This window comes from Myxocyprinus asiaticus, chromosome 29, assembly GCF_019703515.2.
Source record: "Myxocyprinus asiaticus isolate MX2 ecotype Aquarium Trade chromosome 29, UBuf_Myxa_2, whole genome shotgun sequence".
In the NCBI taxonomy this organism is placed as follows: Eukaryota; Metazoa; Chordata; class Actinopteri; order Cypriniformes; family Catostomidae; genus Myxocyprinus; species Myxocyprinus asiaticus.
Window position 1 is genome coordinate 7,526,836 of NC_059372.1, and position 17,682 is coordinate 7,544,517.

Below are 17,682 nucleotides of genomic sequence, written 5' to 3' on the forward strand. Positions count from 1 at the left end.
AGACTGTCTGACTGACGGGCTAACACGTAAGGGTTGTTTAGGCTCATGAAACTCACCTCTGATTGGACGGATGGTTGCTCAATCAACCCTAAGTAACAAAACGCAAAGAATACTGTATACAGATCCACCATTTGGACTCGGTATGGGTTTAGCTTGGAAAAGAGCGGGGGACCAAATCACCTTTTTAAAGAGTGCGGGTCCCCCGCGGCTGCTACGCCCTTGATGTGAAGTACCTTCAAAACAGCTAATATGTACAACGTGTAAAGATTGAAAAAAAAACAAAAAAAAACAAAAAAACAAGTCAACTTGTACAGTGTGATATCAATATTTGAAAATGTAAAATTTTAGGACAAAATTAAAGGAATATTCCGGGTTAAGCTCAATTAACAGCATTTGTGGCATAATGTTGAATACCACAAAAAATATTTTCGATTTGTCCCTCATTTATATAAATAAAAATAAGCAAAAATTTAGGTTACAGTGAGGCACTTACAATAGAAGTGAATGTGGGCAATCTGTAAGCGTTAAAATACTCACCGTTTCAAAAGTATAGCCACAAGATGTAAACATTATACGCGTTTACGTGATTTTAGTGATAAAATCGCGTACTAACCTTTTTTGTGTAAAGGTATAGCCAATACTACTGTGTAATACTTTACACAGATAAGGTTAGTAAGCGATTTTATCACACTAAAATCAGGTTAACACTTGTAATGTTTACGTCTTGTGAATATACTTTTGAAACAGTGTGTATTTTAGCGTTTATGGATTGGCCCCATTTACTTCCATTATAAATGCCTCTCTGTAAATTCTTTTTTTTCTTTATAAACGAGAGAATTATTTTTTGTCCACATCAACATCATGCCACAAATGATGTCAATTAAGCTTCGCTTGTATTGAACCCGGAATATTCCTTTAAGTCCACTGTTATTTCATACAAAATGACCCTTTTTTTTCACTACAAATAAATCAAATGAAACACAACAAAAGATATTCTTTTCATATTATGAGATGCCAGTTTTTAAGATACAAATATCTCAACAAAACCACTGGCAAGGCAAAGTCATCAGTCTCAATGCCAAACGACACAAGTTCATTTTGTGTATACAAATTTTGTGACACACTGACATTTGGTAAAACCAAACTTTTCAAGAGTATTTTACTCTTTCTCCTTCTGGTCATCACTCTGTTCTGCAGTCTGTTCTGCCTGTAGCCCAACAGTCTCCATGGAAGCAGTGCTAACCGTACTTACAGGCACCACAACTACAGTGTTGCCTGCAGCTCCTCCTACTGGTGCTGCCAGGTTCTGCACCGTGGCTCCAGCTCCAACCGTTGGCAGAGTGACCAGCTGAAATGGACTGACCACTTTGACGATAGTGGGTCCCGTGGTGCCCTCCGGTACAGCGGCAGTGCTCAGCACCTTTAGATTCGAGCCATCGCACTGGAGTTCGGCCCCTCCCGGTGACGTCAACACTGTGTATCCACCAATCAGAGGAGACTGCGTCTGGGTGGACAGCACTTTGTCCAATGGGATGCCGGCGAGCTGAGTGATGGGTAGGGTGAAGTGGGTGGGTTGTGCTGGCGTGGCAGCCCCAGTTGCAGGGCCTGAGAAGGCACGGGTCAGGCGAGGGTGCTTGGAAGTCGGAGGTGAGGTCACAGGGGTCAAGGTCATCAAGACGTTGTTGAGGTGTTGCGATTTGCTCTTGAGTTCTTTGGCATGCTTGCGATGTTCGTCACACTGTTGCTCTAGTGCTACAAACGCAAAGGTTGAGAGGTCACTTGCTATAAACCTTCCTTTAAATTTCCCCCTTCGATTAACTGGTCTAATTACACAGCTTTCTGGAATACTTGATTCTGATTCTGACTTGGCGCTCTCTACTCACATGATAAAATAATTTCAACCTAAATCAATATCATTTATATATTTGCTAAGTAGCCACGCATTAAACAGGACAATTTACAGTTAGAAGGTCATTATTGCAAAAATAAGATAAGCCGCTTTAGGGTGACACAAGACCCTGTCCGGGTTTATTTAGCAAGAACGACTGGCTAACTGTATGTTATCCCTTACATATAGACAAATATATGGTGCTGTGTTGTGATTTACTATGACTGCACATAATTTAATAAAGACGATTGTAATCCATCTGTGGCTACTACACTGCTAATTACTCATTTTTGCTTGCTCAATGAACATACACAAACACAACACACACAGAAGGTACTGACCCACTAAGCTGCGAGTGTACTGCTCTCTGCAGCGGTCCATCTGGCTTTTGTGACTGGCAAGAACTTTCTTCACCAGGTCCAACATCCCAAAGTTCTGAACAATATTGTTGAGCAGAGCTGCATCTGTTCACAGATCAATAAAGAATATCAGAAATGCATGATTGTGATAATGTACAGCACATTTATATACATATATATATCAGGGTTTCTGTTAGCCGATAATTACCGGTTTTTGACCATTAAAATATCCAAATGTCCACCAAATTCAAACATTGTCAGACACAATGTCCAGTGAAAATATTAACAGGAAGTGTCAGCAACCTGTTTAGTTCATGTCACAAGTGTACAGCATGATGCCATCCCAGTGATCACAGAGGTTTTAACTTTCCTGAAGCTTGCGAATTCCTAATCTGCGAGTGCACCACGTCGTATCCCACACATTGGCAAAAGCAGCCTGCGTTATTTTCCGGTATTCCTTATTCCCGCATCTCTCGTGCCTGCAGTCAGAAGCTTCTCACTTAAGAGTTGCATTAAAATAGCCTTGCGTGGCCATCTTCTGGAGAAGGACACCATGGGATTATGTGAATCTCAAGTTGTAGAGAAACACTGGACAAGTTTGACTTCACTTTGGCAGCAAAACGCTTTTGTGCTGCTATGAAACATCAGAGGAAACAGTCATAATAAAAAGAGCCAAGTATATTAGCCAAGGTGAGAAATTATATGATATAACCTAATTATTTGTTATTTTAATATCTCTTTGTAAATGAAAAGCTATAGTTTTTTTTTTTATTTGCACCCTGTTGAAAGCATTTTTTATTAGACTAATTCCATGAAGGGAGTTTTTGTTTATTTGTTTTTTTATTTTTTATGGAAAAGCAGCTATCCTTCATTTGACTTGATTGTGTGTCATTATTATATTGCATTATTATGCATAGTCCATCACATTAAAAATAGCACAAAATAAACAGCAAAATGAGATGACTGGATTTTTTACAGTTTGTCTGGCAAACTTTATCATTCCCGGACAAGTTGGCCAATATATATAGAATGTCAGACTAAAATGATTACAAAATAAACCCCTTCAGTGTGACAATTCACCTGGTCTGGGTGAATGTACAATCAGTTGGTCATTACTGCAAAATAAACCCAAACCAGGTGAGTTGTATTATATTATAAATAAAGGTAAATAGGGGTGGAATAAAAGTTGTTTTGTAACTTTAACCTTTAACCTGCAGTGGCGGTTCATGAATACGTTCCTCCAGACCATTGAGGATCTCCTGTATTTCTGTCTGCAGGTCTTCCATGACTTCATCCAACAACCCAGCATCCTTCAACCCTCTCCAGAACATCATGGTGTCCTCTGACATGAAACAGAATGGCCAGTGAGAACATTAAACTGACCAACTACACAGCTTCAAAACATTCCAAATTCTAAAAATTCAAAACGTTCAAAATTGTAAGACATCAAAAATTTCTAAATTCCAAAACATCAAAACGTTCTATATTCCAAAACGTTATAAATTCCAAAACATCAAAACGTTCTAAATTTCCAAACATCAAAATGTTCTAAATCCTAAACTTTTTCTAAATTCTAAAACATCAACAAGTTCAAAATTCCAAAATATCACAACGTTCTAAATTCCAAAACATCAAAATGTTCTGAATTCACAAACATACAAACATGATAAATTCTACAAAAACTTTAGAAAGCGTTAAACTGACCAATTATACAATTTCAAAATATTCTAAATTTTAAAACATCGAAAAGTTCTAAATTCTAAATCATCAAAACATTCTAAATTCCATGGAGAATTTTCTGGTCAGGCATGTTCTCACCTCCTATAGCCGTGACCCATTCTGTGCAGTCCTCATTAGTGTCTGAGGAAAATGTAGCTGAGGATCCATTCACTAGAACAACAATACAATTTTTTATTTTTTTTATTATCGACCAATTAAACAATTTATGGCAACTCTGCAGAAAAACATTCAGAAATCCTCTTTCACACAGCTGCCGTGGAACAGACCATTTCAGAAACTGTGTACAAGTATAAATGTTTTCTGTAAACTGTTTCAACAAACACAAATGATTCAGATTTGTGGGGGGCGTTCCTACCGTCCACTGAAGCGGGGTTTGCGGGGGCAGTCTCTGTGGACTGCTGGCTGCTGAGAGATGCTCGCGACCCCACCAGGTCAATCTTGGTACTGCGGCAGGTGTTAGAACAAAGTCTGGAGTGCTGGTAAAAGTCCAGCTCACCTGAATCCATGATCTTCCTACAGGGGAAACCAGGAGAAAGCACTCTTTAGATGGGGCAACAACTGAATAATTGTATGCTTATCTAGATTATAGAACATTATATGGAACAATTCAGGAATACTCTACACAACAGTTAAAGGATTAGTTCACCCAAAAATGAAAATTCTCTCATCATTTACTCACCCTCATGCCCTCATGCCATCAGTCCCAGATGTGACTTTCTTCCTTCTACTGAACACAAACAAAGATTTTTAAAATAATACCTCAGCTCTGTAGGTCCATACAATGCAAGAGAATACTTGCCAAAACTTGTGAGAAACAGATCCATTTTTAAGTCCTTTTTTACTATAAATCCTCCTCTCTGCCCAGTAGGTGGCAATATGCACGAAAAACACAAATCGCCAAAAACAAAAGAAGAATGTGGAAGTGGAGATAGACAGTAAAAAAGGACTTAAATATTGATCTGTTTCTCACCCACACCTATCATATCACTTCTGAAGACATGGATTAAACCACTGGAGTCGTATGGATTACTTTTATGCTGCCATTATGTGCTTTTGAAGTGTCAAAATTTTGGTACCCATTAACTTGCATTGTATGGACCTACAGAGCTGAGATATTCTTCTAAAAATCTGCGTTTGTTTTCAGCAAAAGAAAGAAAGTCACATCTGGGTGGCAGAATTTTCATTTTTGGGTGAACTATCCCTGTTTAAATCACTGTTTTTATTGTGCACAATTCATGTGTGCACGTTATTCCACACAAAGATGTTTCATAATCATTATTTATTAAAAAGTGTAATAACTTTCTCCACATCTAAAATGACTTTGCATTTCTGACCAAGAACACATGGGCTGAAACAAATAATATTAGCCAATAATACCTGTAAGGAAAAAAGATGCAATTAAAGTTAATCTACTTTTGAGTTCCATGGAGGAAAGAAAGTCATACAGGTTTTTTGAAAGTCAAACGGTGAGTACATGACGAGAGAATTTTCACTTTTGGATGAACCATCCCTTTAAGTTGCCCAGACCTTAACATGGTCCCATTGAGGCGAATGGCTCTCTTCCAGTCCTTCAGTGTGGATTTGCCCGCCAGGTACACAAACTCCTTTGGACTGATCAGATGCTCATTCAACTGAAACACAGCACTGACGAATATCATTCATATCATGAAGAGTGCACAATTACACTAAGAACATGAAGTAAGATCAATTCTCTTCTTAAGTTGCTTAGGTGGTAAGAAGTATGTGTGTTTCTTAAAGGTCACAACAAGACAAGTTTTATATGGGTGATTCTTTAATTTCAACACACAATTTCTTCAAATCCAGCTGTGCTAAAAAGCATGACGTAGTGACAGCTATGATTTAAAACAACAGTTCACCAGCTACTGTGTATTTCTGTGGCATAGTACCCACTTTAGCTGACATGTCAGGTACATTTAAACATACATGCTTGTATGTACAGTAAATTCACCTGCACACATTTGATGTTGATGCCAGGACACACAAATTTCTTCCATACGAGGTTGGCTTTGCTGTCCCCACACGTTATTGGGTAAAGAATTTCAGCCTCCACATCTTCAGAAAATTTCACTGTATAAATATACCAATGCCATTATCGTTTCATGAAAAAAATAATAATAATAATTCTAGAGACTAGAATGTTTGTTGCATTCAAACAATTGCGAACATATAATATAGGGCTGGGTATCGCCTGGCACCTTACGATACAATACGTATTGCAATGCACATGTCACGATTCAATATATTGCGATACATCACAATATATACGAATCAATTCCAATTTCAATTCCAATTCATTTGGGTATATTTCAGTTATATACTGATGTCTGATGAAGAGCATGTAGCTCGAAACATCACATTTTTATCTCTTGTCTCACTGGAAGTAACAGTGTGCCAACTCTGCTGTTTGTTTACATTATATGAATACATGGATCTAAAGTATCGATACAATATCATGAGAAAAATCACTGCAATATATCGATATTTGATTGTATTGACACAGCCCTAATATAATATTTGCATTAGAGAAGTTCTATAAAAATCTCTAATTACATAAAAGACAGTTATAGCTCTAAAATCTGACTGGACGTGTCGTAGTAAAATAGCTGATATAGATACAAATGTGACAAAACATTAACTGAATACAATATTAATGCACAGAATTGCTCATTATGCTTTGCTCATTAGTGTCAGAAATTGACTTTCCCCTGAAGATGACATTTTTTAGGGGTGTTTTATCTTTATGAGGTCATTTGCAAGCTGTTGCCAATTTATGCCAAATACTTCAATTATTGAAATTGTCACTACGGTGGCTAAACGCACTAGATGAGGCTTAGAATAGAATATGTAAGATAACAGATACAAAACGGGGCATTAAATATCTGAAGTTTCATTTTTCACTTTCAGTAGTATTATTGCCCCAAGCGTTGTTTAATTTCTGATTCTGGCTGGTGTTTTATAAGTAATAAGCCACTTAAAACCCTGCATTGTTACACCTAACAAACTCCTTAAAGGAATATTCCAGGTTCGATTCAGGCAACGGCGCAAACGCACCCACAAACTCGTTGCTGAACACAATTTGCATGTGCAATTTCAATCTTACCGGCAGATTCAAAGCACTATATAGCGGAGGATGCAGAAGACCACAGTTATCTGACACATTCTGCCGGGACTGTGCAGTGACATACCAGAGTCATCTCTTTAACATGCCGAAAGTGCGCTTGACTACACCGCGCATCTGTACTTCTCCATCATTTGATCATTATTTCATGAATTATTGCTGATGGGTTAATAAAAGCCGACACAGAGTAGAAAAATGTAATAATGCAAACTGTCACACGACAATAATCACTCGTGGTAATACAAGCCATCTGTTTTACCACCTCAAATGAAGCACGCTAAAAAATATTATGAAAGACATGCGCTCTGCATTAATTTAATACTGCATTAATTTTATCCCATTAATAGTCAAATATTTTTGCAATAAGACTTTACTTAATTTTGGATAATAGTTTGGATAATAGAAGTGTTATTTTCGATGACGTATGTATTAGGCATGACATAAAATATCGTTATATCGATTATTGATCGGCACATTATTTTATCTATATATTTTTGAGGCATCGCTATATTAACATTAGGCGACATTTAAATTAGAAGCCTAATTTGCGTGCTTTCCAATTCACAAAGTTGGGCTTCCGTTTAATGTCTGGTGTAATAGCGTTCAGATACCACAAGGGGGTGGTATAACATTTACTGAAGCAGGTCGCAAGGCACAGGTACCACAACATATGACGGGTATTTTCAGAGCTCCTTGCACAGGACGCATACACACAAAATTTACGACGTTTTTTGTACTCCAAAAAATAAAGTGACGTTGATGAGTTTGCAGGTTAGTTTATGAAACTGGTGTAACTGCGCAAACTGAACGATTAGAAATTATTATGCAATTTCTCTGTATGCATCTTTGAAGAGGTTTCATTCAAGCTTTCAAACCACAAAAAGATATACTTGTGCCTGAAAATACATTGTGTAGGCTCTATGAAACATACTTATACACAATATATCATCCAGTTATACTAGAATTATATTGTCCTTTGATAATGATTTGGGTTAAATTTAATGGAAATATTTGTGCGTTAAGCTTCATGGCACTGCAGATTTTTGAGCAGCCTCCAGAGACGGCGAGCCCGCAGTGAATTTTAGAATGTGCCATGTCGTATGTAAGACACGTCCGGTGTGCGACCCCCTTTAATTTACCCTGCCGCTCACACTTTAAGTTGTGTTGAGAAATATTTTTGAAAACACAAAGGCTGTTGTGCAACATGTAGCCCTATTTATATCTGAAAAAAGATCCCGATATATATCAATAATCATCGGGAAAATCTTCAGTTTGTCGATGCGTGAAAAAGGCATCGATCCCAAGCCTATTATGTATTTTTTTGGTTTTTGTTTTGTTGCGTTACTTTAAGAAGGTCTTGAGATTGTTTAGGAAAGATTATAATAGTAGTAATATTGGTCAACAACATATTAAACTGAAGTATTATGGTTAGGTTGATTTTAAATTTGTTTTTTGACTCTGAAGTTCCAAATAAAGACAAAATTATCTAAGAGGAAGTAGTTTTAAAATATAAAGTATTTAATTCACTAATGGATTTCCCATAAATAATCATTCCAATATAGTTGTTTAATATATATATATATATATATATATATATATATATATATATATATATATATATATATATTTCTATTTTTTTTTTATTTATTTTCCAGGAAAAAAATCTTTATATATATTGTTATCGTGACATATGTACTCATATGGTAATATAAGATTCATATCGCCCACCCATAGCTGCAAAGTTGTTTAAATTGTCATTTACCAGGACTACAGGGTTTACGGCGTCATGCCGTAATGACAACAAAGTTGTAAAATTAGATATAACTTTACAAAGATAAGGTTATTAATCCTTTAAGCTCTGAAGGTGTTTTTAAAGATTTCCTGTTTCAGTGGCATACCCAAAATTAAAGGCTTATAACTCGACAAAAACAAGGGTCAAGTGTTTGGTATCATTGTAAACATTTTCTTTCTTTTTTTTTATGTTTTAATGATATAGACTATGATACATGCTGAGACTCTCAGCCTAAGAAACTGCTGGAAAAAAAAAAATCACAAAAATTTAAAAACTTTTTTTCTTTTTTGACATTATATATCTCTGGGTGTAAATAAGGTGTCTCTGAAAAACTGCCTTTGTTTTGATCCCAATCATGTCAACTATATCTGAGAAATATTTTGTGCTGATATGACAAAGCAATCAAAAGTTATAGCATTACAAAAATCATTTATCATAGTGTCCAAAAACATCTCCATGTGTCCAAAAGAACTAATTACATATGCAAACACAACAATGACTAAAGGTATGCATAGCATGCAGACATGATTTTAGTAATGAGATTTTACAGAATGAGTGCCATTTGACTCAATGAGTCTGCATCAATGAGTCTGTGTCATGTACTTGGCACCATCTCCTGGTGGTCATATGTAACATTGTGCTTCATGTGGATTATCTAATGATCAATGCATCCGATTACCTTGTGTGTGGACTCGTTTGAAAGATAATCACCTCCAAGTAATGGTATGTGATATTTTATGTTCCGTTTATTTTTCGTGAAGTTATAAGTGAAACATATAAGCAACACCAACATAAATGTCAAATACATATACTTAGCTATTACTCGCTATATTTTTGTCTTTGAGTAAAACAAATTGGCTAACTGTATTCTACTCTTTGAGAGCTTTCCAATAACATGTGACACATGGCTATATGATGAGTTTTATGTTTTTACTGATTGCAATAATATGTGCAGTGCAATTTTTTTTTAATAAATGATCAAAACGGAGCACTTCTGATTTGTCTGCAAATTTCAAGGTGCTTGTTCAGTTTTGGTCATAATGCATGCATGCTTTAGAAAGTAGAGCTTCTAAGCTTTCAAACGAAACCTATTTTGTGTGGGTCAAGACTGAAGTTATTAATATTTTGACGATTCTTTTTTTTTTCTTTTCTCGTGGCCCATCCGAGCTTAAAGGTTTAAGCCATTTTATCGCACTTAATTCATGTTAACACGCATCGTGTTTACGTCTTGTGGCTATACTTTTCAAACAGTGAGTATTTAACGTTTACGGATTGGCCCCATTCACTTCCATTGTAAGTGTCTCACTGTAATCCAGATTTGTGCTTTTTTTTTAAAGAAAAGGCGGAACGAGTCGATAATATTTTTTGTGGTAATCAACATTATGCCTAAAATGCTGTCGATTGAGCTTAACTTGTATTGAACCTGGAATATTCCTTTAACTGTGGTAAAATCACTGTACACCACAGCCTCTAATGGCTTATTATTTCATTAGTATGTCTTTAATATGTGAAACACAAGTCTACCCAAGACGGTCTCTTTGGGCAGGGAGATGCTGGTGCTCGACTCGGCCTCTGACTCCATGGACTGCTCCATGTTTTTCCTGCACAGAAAAAGACAGACGGATGCTGTCAGTCTGAGAGAGGTGGATAATGGGAGATGATGGGACACGTTCAGTTTACATGTTCTCACCCAGACTGTTCAAGATCTGTCGCCACCAGTATGTTCTTCTCTTCTGAGGAGGGAGTCTGACCTGCGCTGTCAGGGGTCGTGACCACCACAACTTCCTCCATGTGGACGTTCACATCAGAGGATGATGCCATGAGGTCAGCAGCTTCTGACAGCTGTCAATCACTCACAGCAGGACTGAGGAGAGAAAAAAAGAGTGTCACATCCCTCATTACGATCCCAGAACGAGGCCCAAATGTCTGATTTTTTTTTATTTATTTTTTATCTGGAAATAAATTAAACGTTTTAGGAATTCACCAAATTCACTACTGAACTTTGATAAACCATGGTACTGGAAGATCAACATATTCATATATCAGGGTATTTACATGGCACTCCTCTGTATTTCAAAGAATACCATACATGTTCAAAAATAAATTATGGTAATACCACGGTGCTATTTCATAACCAATAAATAGCCTATAATAGCACAATCAGTATTCACAACCAATCACAACAAGCCCTCAAGGTCTCTAAGGTCCTCTGAAAATGTATTGCCTGCACGAGTTTGAATTTGTGTTTAGGAAGCGCTGAGCAGACCGACTCAACTGCGCATGCTCTATGACGACGTCATGTGCGTGACGCAGCGGGGAAGCAGCTAGAATGGAAATTCACATGAAAGCGGTGAGTGTTTATGTAGGCGGGGCTTATGTGATGACGCGATTCCGCCTTATTTAGCAACGTAAATCTAGCTTAATTTTTATATTTGCATTTTTAAAAAATGATTTAGTGTAAATTAATAATAATATACGTTGTATTATATTAAATTGGAATTCGTTTTAAAAAAACGAGTTGGCCTCTTTCTCTCTTCTGTCTGCTGCAATCCACCGCTATCTATATATTTTTAACTTTTGGAAAGCTGTGAAAGCGAAATAGTGGATTTTTTTCTTTTTTTTTCTTTTGCCATTGGAGCAAATGGGCAAGCGAACATTTATATTTGCTTTGGTCTCACATTCACCGCTATACACGTTTACCCTGCTATTTTTTTCTCAGCTATTTTAATGCATAAATGCAAGTGTGTGGAGAGCTAGGGTTGCCACTCGTCCCGTAAAATACGGGATCGTCCCGTATCGAATCAATATGGGACGCGATTTGTCCCGTATTTAAGCTGGTCAGATGGCGTCATGGTGAAATCGTTCCAGCTCGCTAATTTAACATTGATATAAGCTGGAACATTTGCCTACGGTGGGTAAAGGACCGTCCGAAAAGTCCACAAATGGTGCTAAAACTGTGGATTTTTTTTTTTTTTAGATAAATGTTCAAAAGATCAAACAATGTATGAATACAATCACTGAGTCATAAAGACAAGTACAGGTGAAGGAAGGAAAAAATATAGATTTTTACATATAGATACATCTATAAAAGATGTATTTTTTTTTTTTTTTATAAGTCAGGGGTAAGGAAATATCTAATTTCAGCATATAAGAAAGGGTATACAATTTGTATTAATAACACATATTAACTCTTAACGCATTTATTGCTAACACTGTGGAGGATGTGGTTAGGGGCTGTGATCCCCCCCACCCTCATTTAAGTGTCCCTTATTTTCAAACTTAAAAAGTGGCAACCCTAGTGGAGACAAACTTTTCAGTTTTCAAGACCTTACTTTGTTAGAAGATTAACAAAAAGACCCCTCTTTGTGTTTTGTTAACACTCTTGTAATGATGAACTAATGTTGACATTTTATGGTTTAATGTATGTGCCTTACCGTGCCTTATGAAATTTTAAGGGATTTTTTGTCAAATGACCAGAAAACAGTTAAAGAAGACAAAGTATGTTTCAGACATAATCGCTAAAAACTGTAATAGGCCCAGAGTTTTATTTTAACACTACAAAAATTGTTATTAATCCCATTGACACTGCCTGTCTCGATGTGTCTCAGATACCTGTGAACATTTTCTTAGCTTTTATGTTAATATGATGACTGATCTCCAGCCCATGATCCCTCTGTTCCTTTTATATGTCCTGCTGCTTTTAATCACTTTGAGCCTGTTTCTATTTCTTTTCTAGCGGAAATAGTAGACCATTTGAAACCTTCAAACTGTGCATATGACATTATTCCATCTAGGTTTCTCAAACAAGTTTTTGATACTATTGGGCCTAGTATTCTCACTATAATTAATAGTTGTCTTCTAACAGGGTCTGCTCTGGTGTATTTAAGCATGCAGTAGTACAGCCTCTTCTTAAAAAAACAAACATGGACCCAACGGTTAACACAAATTTTAGACCGATTTCTAAACTGCCTTTTCTTTCAAAGGTCCTCAAGAAGGAATCATTCCTATGTTCCCAGGGTCCTATGTTCCCCAGATTTATATGGCACCTAATGAAAACATGACAGAGGGTCCTATATGGCACATAATGAACACATGACAAAGGGTCCTATGTTCCCCAGCTCTATATAGCACATAATGGGAACCTTAAAAATGTGTTCCCCAGCTCTGTATTTGTTTAATATGACATGGGTTTAGGGTTAGCTTATATTTTAACTTGAAACGGGTAAAATTTGATCCGAACACAAAAGGAGGGTTAATGTGTGTTAACAGAATATTGAATAGGACCTTGGGAACATAGGACCTTGGGAACTTAGGACCCTGGGAACATAGGACCTTGGGAACATAGGACCGTGGGAACTTAGGATCCTGAGAATATAGGACCCTGGGAACATATATACGTTCCCCTGGAGAAAGTTGTTCTCAGTCAATTGTTTTTTGGATACAATTGCTGTTTTTGAAGTTTTCAGTCTGGGTTTAGAGCACATCACAGCACAGAGTCTGCACTTTTAAATGTTCTTAATGATATCTTGTTACCGGTTGAGTCTGGAGACTCTGTGATCCTTGTGTTACTGGACCTCAGTGCAGCATTTGATACCATAGATCATGGATCTTTATCTGCCATCTCGAGCAGTCAGTGGGTATCCAAGGAACTGCTCTTGAATGGTTTAAGTCTTAATTGTCCAATAGAAGTATTTCAGTTAACCTTGGACAAGTATCATTCTCTTCAGCCCCTCTTACCTGTGGGGTTCCCCAAGGGTCCGTTCTTGGTCCCATTTTGTTTTCGCTGTATATGCTGCCATTAGGGTCAATTTTTAATAAACATGGAATCTCTTTTCATTGTTATGCAGACAACATGCAAATTTATCTGCCACTGAGAAAAAAATATGAAGAGTGCTTTAGAATCCTTACTGGCCTGTTTGAATGATATTAAAGCTTGGATGTCTATGAACTTTCTAAATCTCAATGAAAGTAAATCTGAGATTGTTTGTTTTGGGGGATCTGAAATCCTTTAATCCTCAAATCTAGGCCCTTTGGTGTCCTGTTTGATAACACCCTTACATTTGACAAACAGATTAATTCAGTTGTCAAATCTAGCTTTTTTCATTTGAGATTATTGGCCAAAGTTAAGCCTTTGCTTTCTTTTATTGATTTTGAAAAAGTGATTCACGCCTTTGTTTCCACACGACTGGACTACTGTAATTCTCTTTGCATAGGAGTCAGCAAGTCGTCATCGTTCAGAATGCTGCTGCTAGGCTCTTGATGGGTACACGCAAGCTATATCATATTCCCCCCATTTTAGTCTCTCTTCTTTGGCTGCCAGTCCACTACAGAATTGATTTTAAGCTCTTACTGTTTGTTTTTAAATCACTGAATGGATTAGCCCAACCCTACCTCCCCAGCCTTCTGCATATACACAAGCCCTTAAGGTCTCTAAGGTCCTCTGAACAGAGAAATGTAACTGTACCCAGGTCCAGGTTAAAGCTAAGGGGTGACCCGGCTTTTGCAGTAGCTTGCCCTTGTACATAAGAACTGCCCCTTCTTTATCCATTTTTAAATCTCAGCTTTTTGCTGTGGCATTTAGTCCAAAAGAGTTTTGATACTGATTAGTGTTATTGATAGTTTTACTGTTGTATTTCCTTTTCTGTTTTGTTTCTTTTTGTTTATACCTTGTTTTATATTTGATTATTGTACAGCACATTGGTCAACAGTCTGTTGTTTTTAATCGTGCTTTATAAATAAATTGACATTGACATTACTAATGTTGACATTTTATGGTTTAATGTATATGCCTTGCTTCGCTGTCTATTCATTCATATTTAAATTGCCTTTATAAATGTATATTTCTATTGTTGATCAAAATAATAATAATAAAAACATAGCTAATGTTTACTTCCGCATTTCAAACATGGATATGTGAAAAGGGTCCATTGGTCAAGTGAAGTGTCCTGATTAGTCCTTGGTCAAGCCCAAACCACTGTTGAAGGCTGTGATGAGGAGGAGGGTGGGGCCGGGCCGTGACTATGCATGCCCGGCCCCCAATCAGGCTAATCAGCCAAGGAGAGGGCTAAATGCAGCCAGATGCAGCAGTTCGGGAGAAAGAGAGCCACACGCAGCTGCCGTGTGTGTGTTTATGTTTGTGTCTTTTTGTTTAAGTTCTTATTAAAATATTACTTTGACTGTTCAGCCAGTTCCCGCCTCCTCCTTACCCATCCTAAACCCTGTTACATTGGTGCCGATACCCAGGAAGGAGGAGGGATGCGCTGTCGTGGAGTCCTTGCCACTGCTGTCTGCCTAAAGGAGCAGCTGCAGCTGCTGCTGGCCGCCTGGACACGGAGGAACGGCCGCTGTCCGCGAGGGGAGGAGGGGCTCGCTGCCGGCCGCCTGGAGTGGTGGAGCCACTGCCAGGGGCGGAGGGGCTCGCTACCGGCTGCCAGAACGCAGAGGGGCATTCCATCCGCCAGGGGTCGGAGGACTCCACGGGAGGAGTGGCTGTCATCCGCTAGAGGGTGGAGGAGTGGTCGTGGACCAGGTGACGGCGTGTCTGGGAACCGGCGAGCAATTTTTTTTTCTCTCTCCTTTCTCCTCTCTCTCTCTCACTGTCGCTCCACCTTGCCCTTTACCTCTCCTCTTCCCCCCCCCCACCTTCCCTTGTCCCCCTCCCCAACTCTAGAGAGGAGGGGAAAAGCCTGCCGGCAGGAGCAGCCAGAAGGGCAAGGCCCCCCCCTTGCCCTCCTGCAGTCATGCTGGGTGTTCCCCGGCCTGAGGCAAAGGAGGGAGGAGTGTGACGAGGAGGAGGGCAGGGCTAGGCCGTGACTACGCACACCCGCCCCCCAATCGGGCTAATCAGCTGAGGAGAGGGCTAAACGCAGCCGGATTCAGCTGTTCGGGAGCTGGCAGCTGGCAGCTGGCAGCTGCCATGTGTGTGTTAATGTTTGTGTCTTTTTGTTTAAGTTCTTATTAAATTATTACTTTGACTGTTCAGCCGGTTCCCGCCTCCTCCTTGCCCATCCTAAACCCTGTTACAAAGGCATATTTACGTGATTCGTGATACTTTTCGCAGCGCTGGTCAGGACGGACCAATCACAGTCTGTTTGTGATTGCTGGATAAGACATTTTATTAAACTATTATTTAAAGATTGCAGAGGCGAATTTCAATGTGTTTACCAGATATCAATTATTGAAATTAATAGATAATTTTAATTTTTAGTGCACAAATATCTCCAAAAAGACAAAAAGCGTACTGAGTTTTGAATGAGGTTCAATGGAGAATTCGGCTTTCAGGGCCTCCATGCGCATCCTTGTGGAAGGAACCTTTTTGTCTCATAGGACACAGTATTTGTATACATTGCCCAAAACAATTTTAGGGTCTATATTTAAAGACAGTGAAATCTGTTTAGAACATGCCAAGAGTCCAGACCTTTTAACCCTCCTATTGCATTCAGAATCCGCATACACCTTTAGCATTCGTGGGTCAATTTTGAGCTGGTGAAATTCCGCCCGCTCCCCCAGAGACTATTCCTCCAGCGACTCCGCCCGCTCCCCCAGAGACTCCTCCTACAGTGGCTCCGCCGCCTGACCCAGTCCCTGTCCTGCGGCCACCTTCCAGGCCTCCTGACCCTGTCTTGGCCCTGCAGCCACCTCCCAGGACTCCTGACCCTGTCCCAACCTTGAGGTCATCTCCCTGGTCTCCTGGCTGTCCGCCTGATCTGCTCTGGTCTCCTTGGTCTCCTGGCCGTCCGCCTGATCTGCTCTGGTCTCCTTGGTCTCCTGGCCGTCTGCCTGATCGGCTCTGGTCTCCCTGGTCTCCTGGCCATCCGCCTGATCGGCTCTGGTCTCCCGGGTCTCCTGGCCGTCCACCTGATCTGCTCTGGTCTCCCTGGTCTCCTGGCTGCCCGCCTGATCTGCTCTGGTCTACTTGGTCCTCCGAGCCTGCAGCGTCGCCCTGGCTCTCCATCCCTCTGGCTCCGCCTTGGTTTCAAGCCTCCCTGACTTTGCCTTGTTCCTCTGCTCCCCTTGCCCCTTGTGCCCCCTTGAACCGCCTGTTTACCCCTTGTGCCCCCCTGAACTACCTGTTTTCCCCCACACCCCATGGACAATTTTTTATTTTTATTTATTTTTTTGGAGCGTCTGAAATCCGCTCCTTAAAAGGGGGGCTCTGTCACATATTCCCTGTTTTTTGTATTGACTTATGTTTAAATTCTTGTTTAGTTTCTGTTTCCTGTTAGTTTGTAGTCCTTTTGTAGTTTCATTTTATGATTGGTTTTCCCCTGATTGTTTCCACAGGTGTTCCTCTTTCCCTTGTTTTCCCTGTTTCCCTTGTGAGTCTTCGCTTGTATTGTCATGTTCTGTACCGGGTTCCCTGTGTTTTGTTTTCGTTTTTATTCTGAGTTACTTGGTTCATCTTTTGTTTCTATTAAAGACGCTGCATTTAGATCCTCCATTCTCTCCTGACTCGTTACACTATGGAGCAAATACATGCTTTTTTCCTTTTTCCTCGTTTGCTGTATTACAGAGCACTGCAGGCCAACTGAATAAATGATGCAGCTAAAATTGTGCAAACAAAAAAAACAAGCTTCTTGATGACAGTATTTTATGTGTCACTCCACAGAAAATGCAAAACTTTGGTGCCTGCCACTAATAATAATAATAATAATTATAATAATAGATACAAATAAACAATATTTTTCAGATTATAAACATACTAAGCTTAACTTAAACATTAAGCGTAGCCAAGGGTGGGCTGGGGTGGGCCGGGGTGAATTCT

The 17,682-nt window shown here is 39.1% G+C and overlaps 1 protein-coding gene across 4 annotated transcripts; it reads right to left on the reverse strand.

Moving 5' to 3' along the window:
- Window positions 1-752: 752 nt before the first annotated feature.
- LOC127420544 (glucocorticoid modulatory element-binding protein 2-like) lies at window positions 753-11,174 on the reverse strand. 4 transcript variants are annotated; one of them, XM_051662912.1, is made up of 10 exons: window positions 11,093-11,174; window positions 10,609-10,782; window positions 10,443-10,519; window positions 5,957-6,075; window positions 5,515-5,618; window positions 4,343-4,500; window positions 4,066-4,137; window positions 3,452-3,589; window positions 2,230-2,352; window positions 753-1,752 (listed from the first exon to the last, which is right to left on the reverse strand). In XM_051662912.1, the coding sequence occupies exons 2-10, from the start codon at window positions 10,737-10,739 to the stop codon at window positions 1,160-1,162; spliced, it is 1,515 nt and encodes a 504-aa protein (XP_051518872.1). In that variant the 5' UTR covers window positions 10,740-10,782; window positions 11,093-11,174; the 3' UTR covers window positions 753-1,159. The 4 variants fall into 4 exon arrangements, with proteins under 4 accessions (XP_051518872.1, XP_051518871.1, XP_051518870.1 ...); XM_051662911.1 differs by having other exon boundaries at window positions 10,920-11,174; XM_051662910.1 differs by having other exon boundaries at window positions 10,903-11,174.
- Window positions 11,175-17,682: the final 6,508 nt, after the last annotated feature.